Genomic DNA, 4,758 nt, shown 5'->3' on the forward strand with positions numbered 1-4,758 from the left:
GAGCTTGAGTCTAAATAAACTTGTATGTTTAAGGCTTTTAAAATGCTAATGTTGAATTTCAGGGGAGGGGGGACACAAGAGGATTGTTGGACTGAGCACCAAGACAGCTGATGAGCTTGGAGCGGTGCCTTTACAATTCAAGGAAAAATGGGATAGTTTGGGAAGGAAAAGGGGATTTTCTTGTTTTTGTTTTTAGTAGAAAATAAAAGAAGCTGCCTTCTTATTTGCCTCCCTCCCCCAGTGCCGGAGCAGCGAGCGACTGGTGTTGTATGCATAAGCTATTCCTTTGTGCAACATCTAAATGGTTAATTGTGTTTGAGGAAGATGTACGGGCGAATGGAGGGACCACCCAGCAAGAGACAGACAAGAAAGAGCGATCTCTGAAATGTTTAACCAGAGAGAGAGCAAAGTTGTTTAAAAATATTTAATTTACAACATTCCACACTGCTGATTATAAATTGGCCGTCCAAAAACACTGCTGCGTGCAGGGAGGGATCCAGGCAGCATGAAACAAATTCTTGTGATTGTTTTTCCTATCTTCCTCCCTCCTTTCCTTGGGGAATTTAACCCCACAGCGGATGTGGGTCGCCCCAGGCAGGGAAGGCACAGCCGCTGTCCCCCGGCGCCACAGGCTCCCATCCCCGGTGCTAACACCTGCGTGAGGGCCGGGGCGCAGCCGCTGGCCGGCGCTGGGAGAGCTGGAAGGGACGATGAGGAGCGATCAACCAGCAGTGCTGGCGGTGGCGATGGGCACATTTGAGATGGCTGGTGGGTAAAGGCCCCGCAGCCCTTCCCCTCTGATTTTCACCCCAGCACCGGGATCTCCCTGAAACATCCAGCTGTGCTCCCAGGCAAGGAAAGCTGGGAATCTCCTGGTGATGGGTCAGGAGACTCAGGGAGCCAAACCCGGCTGGGCTGCACCGCCCATGAGAGGTCCCTCATTGCCGTGACGGTGCCTGCTCTTTGGGTCAGCAGCGCTCGGCCGCGTCACCCGGCCATTCCCAGTGGTGCCGGGAAGGAGCCAGGACCTGGCCCCTTGCAGGGTCGTTGAGCAACAGCAGCGTCTCCCTCCACTTGGGCCTTTCTACAAAGGGGGTGATTGGTGCTGGATGCCGGGAAAAAGGGATTTGGCCGTGCTCTGCTGCGGCTGCTGCTGATCCGCAGCTGGCTTCGATGCACCCGGCCGCCCCAGCTCTGCTCCCACCACGCAAGGAGCTGGGGCTGATCTGTGAGGAGGGACAGTTCCCTCTGGTTGTGGCCAGGCCATCTCCCCTGTCACCTGGGGATGGCTGCTGCTCCCACCACAATGTCCTTTCCAACCTTCATAGCCCCTGTTCCCCCCGTGGTGAGGGAGGTCTGGAAGAGGACACTCCTGGGCTCCTTACTGTGGTGCCCCCAGGAGACCGAGCAGGCAAAGGGTGCCTGTGGTGGGAGTCAGCCCCTTCTTCCCCAGCCAGCATCAACCCTGCCACCATCCACCCTCACAGATGTCACCCAAGGGGATGAAGAGCCACGATGCCCGAAGGGTTACAGGGAAGTAGGGAGATGTGCAAAGCCCTGGCCTGTGACCCCATGTTGCAGAGGGGATCTGAGCAGAGCTGAGGGTCAGGGGGATACAAGAGGAGCCAGGATCCCAAACCAGTGGTTGCTCTCGCTGCTGATCCCTCCTTGGCCATCTCCGTGCAGATCCTGCCTTGGAGAGCGACAGCCTGGGTGCATTCAGACCCCTGCTGCCCTGGCACCCCAGCCATGCTGCCAGCCCCCCAGGAGCCTGGGGGAGCCCCAGCCGCTGGGGAAGGCCGGGGTCTCGCCTGCTCCTGCTAGCTCTCCTGGCAAGAAGGGGACACAGAGAAGGCTGCAGGGCTCTTTGCCGAGGATTGCCACAAGTTTCCTAACCCCTAATCAGCTGGGAACCCTCACCGGCCACCTGGGCGCTTCCTCGCGTGCAGGCGAAGGCCTGTGACAGCCCGAGGAGCCGGGGTGGGTTTGGCTGCTTGCCCCAGTGGCGAGCTCGGCTCTCGGTGGCTGAACCGCTCTGGGCCCTGCCAGCCCCAGCCGGTGCCGGGAGCGAGAGCAGAGACAAAAGAGCCTGTGTCCGCCTGCCAGCAGCCAGCCCCGCCGAGCGGCCGCCCGCCCAATTAAACCGTGCCCGCTTCCCATGCGGCAGGGGCGCCCGGCGGGCTCACTGGCCCCCTCCCACTGCCCACCAGCCCTGGTGGACCCCCACCCTGTGGGGCCTCCTCTGCCTCCCCGCAGGCGCCGGTGCTTTGGTGGCCCTCATGGGTGCCGACATGCTCCCTCAGTCCCCCAGCAAGGGCATCTCCCATGGCTTGTGCTGGGGATGGCTCACCCCATCCTCAAGCATCTCCTCGTCCCCCCGCTTTCCTCACACCCCAGGACTCATAGCACCCACCAGCACAGGCAGTGGAGTGCTGAGCATCCCTCCCCACTCCTGCTCCCCCCACAGGCCGGGTCAGGATGAGACCTGGCAGCAGCAGTCACCGCTGTGGTGGGAGCATCCCCACGCCCCATCCTGACCCGCGGGGCTGGTGTCACATCCACTTAGCTGGCTCCAAAAATCCCTTGCCCTGACACCTTGTTAAATACCCACCAGGGGTCACAGTTCCTGGGTTTCTTTTTCCTGCTTTTTCTTTACCCCGCTGAGACGTTTCGGTTGGCAGGAGCTCCCCCCTGCTATTAGGTATCTTTCGGGGAACAAGAAACCTAGATCACTTACAAATTAATTTGGAGTTAAACCTACAGAAAATGAGAAACATGCTGCTTTGCAGGAGAGAGCGCTTGGCCAGCAATCAAGAAAAATACATCCAAACCACCCGATGCGGCGTGCTCGGTGGCGGCCGGGGATGGGGGCTGCGCGCTCAAGGTAGCCGTCGGCTGCATTCGGGCGCGTTTTAATGGGGCCACGGCCTTTCCTCCCAATTAAAACCGTAGCAAACGAACAAAAGGGAGAACCTGCTCCCCAGTGCGCAGGGGGATGCGCAAAGGGATGTGGGGAAGGCCAGCGTGGGGAGGGAAGGGGTGTGGGGCGCGGTGCTGTGGCATGGGGGCCACCTGCCCCGGTGCTTTCGCCATCGGGGATGGGGACCAGCCATGGGCACCACTCACCCCATGGCGTACCAACACCTTTACACCAGCATTTCCCCATCGCCGTGTCTCCGAGGCTGCAGCAGCTTGTACCAGTGCTGGTCCCCGATGGGAGACACCACATCCCTCACCTTCTTGGCCAGCGGGGCCACCCTGCAGCCATGGGGCAAGGGGATACGGGGTGAAGGAGGGGACCCCAAGCCTCCTGGCAGGGGGTGAGTGTGTGGAGGTGAGTGAGGGCAGCTCCCCATGCCAGGCACTCCTGGAGGGTCGTGGGTATGGGGCTGGCCGCCGCCGCGCATTGTGTCTGCGGAGCGAGCGGCTGTGCCGGGAGGGGGCTGCGCGGGGGAGGCCGGGGCGGCGGAAGAGCAGTGATAAGATAAAAGGTCTGCTTTCCCATGCCGAGGAGCCGGGGAGGGGGTGCAGGGCGAGCGCCGAGGCCACCCAGGTTTCAAGCGCTCGGCCTCGGCGCCTGACCCCGGCACATTCAGAGAGCACTTCCTAAATTTGTCTCCTGTGTTCCTGACTCACAAGCAATTTCCTCACCCATAAAACGGCATCGGCATGAAAGGACTGGCCGGGACACCAATTACTTGTCACCGTTTTACCACCCCGCTGCTCACCGGTTCGCAGCCCCCGGCAGTGCCCAGCCAGGATCAGCCCCCTCCCCATGGAGCCTTTCTGCTCTGCACAGCCAGGGGAACGGGGTGGTTTGGGTCTCCTGTGCCGTGGGGAGAATATTGTGGGGCAGAGGGATGCCCCCAGGCAAAACCATCCCATCTCCAGTGCTCCTGGGCATCCTGAAGGCATCTCCCAACCTAACCTGCAATCAGGGAGACATTGACCTTCCCCAGGTCCCTCAGCACTGTGCTGGTGTTGTCCTGTGCTGGCAGTGTCCCTGTGCTATTAAAGATGCTCTTATGTGTCTGCACAGGAGGAAGCGAGGCTTCGTCATCACTGCTGTGGTGGCACTGGGCTCGTTGCTGAGCACGGCCAATGGCCCTGCCATGAGGCGCACGGACCCACACTGGCACAGGGCATCGCCATCCGGGTGCCTCTGTGCCCAGCCTTGTCCCCACTCCCTGTGCCTCTGTGCCACCTCATCTGTCCAACCCCGGTCCCCAGTGCTGTCCCCAGTGCTGGCACATCCCCAGCTGCTGCCCTGCCCGGGAGATGCAGATGGGGACAGGCTGGTGCAGAGGGGCAGGGAGTCATGCGGGTCTCGGGAGGGTTTGAGTGCAGCCAGCGCCCCCAGGAAGCCCCCATCCACCTCCCAGGAGCAGGGAGACACTGTGCAGCTGCAGCCACAGCCCGACCTTCCCCAGCAGTGATTACCCACCCTCCCCACAGCAAATTGCTCCCGGCTTCATGCCGACAGCGGGTGAGGTTTGCCCAGGGCCCAGCGAGCGCCACGGCGGCTGCTAAACGGGTTTTATGGTGGGATTTAGGGACTTTTCTGCTGGGTAATTGATTTGCCCAGGCAGTAAAAGATCAAGGCAGGGGCTCAGACGATGGCTCCCGGCATCTGCCCACCGAGCGGGCCAGGGCGCGGGTGGCTTGGGGCACGGCCGCGTCCAGCGGTCCCTCATGCCATGATGCACAGCATGGGGCACCGTGGCCCGCAGCGATGGGACGAGAACTATGGTTCGGTCC

General features: G+C 61.2%; 1 protein-coding gene across 1 annotated transcript in view; it reads left to right on the top strand.

Moving 5' to 3' along the window:
* The first annotated feature begins 3,129 nt into the window (after positions 1-3,129).
* PTCH2 (patched 2) overlaps positions 3,130-4,758 on the top strand; it is a 40,424-nt gene continuing 38,795 nt past the window's right edge. The window contains exons 1-2 of the mRNA XM_026853898.1: positions 3,130-3,320; positions 4,040-4,156. Of these exons, the coding sequence (XP_026709699.1) occupies positions 3,130-3,320; positions 4,040-4,156 (308 nt within the window). The remainder of the gene's footprint in view (positions 3,321-4,039; positions 4,157-4,758) is intronic.

Source organism: Athene cunicularia (genome assembly GCF_003259725.1).
Source record: "Athene cunicularia isolate RWA chromosome 8 unlocalized genomic scaffold, athCun1 chr8_part1, whole genome shotgun sequence".
NCBI classification, from domain to species: domain Eukaryota; kingdom Metazoa; phylum Chordata; class Aves; order Strigiformes; family Strigidae; genus Athene; species Athene cunicularia.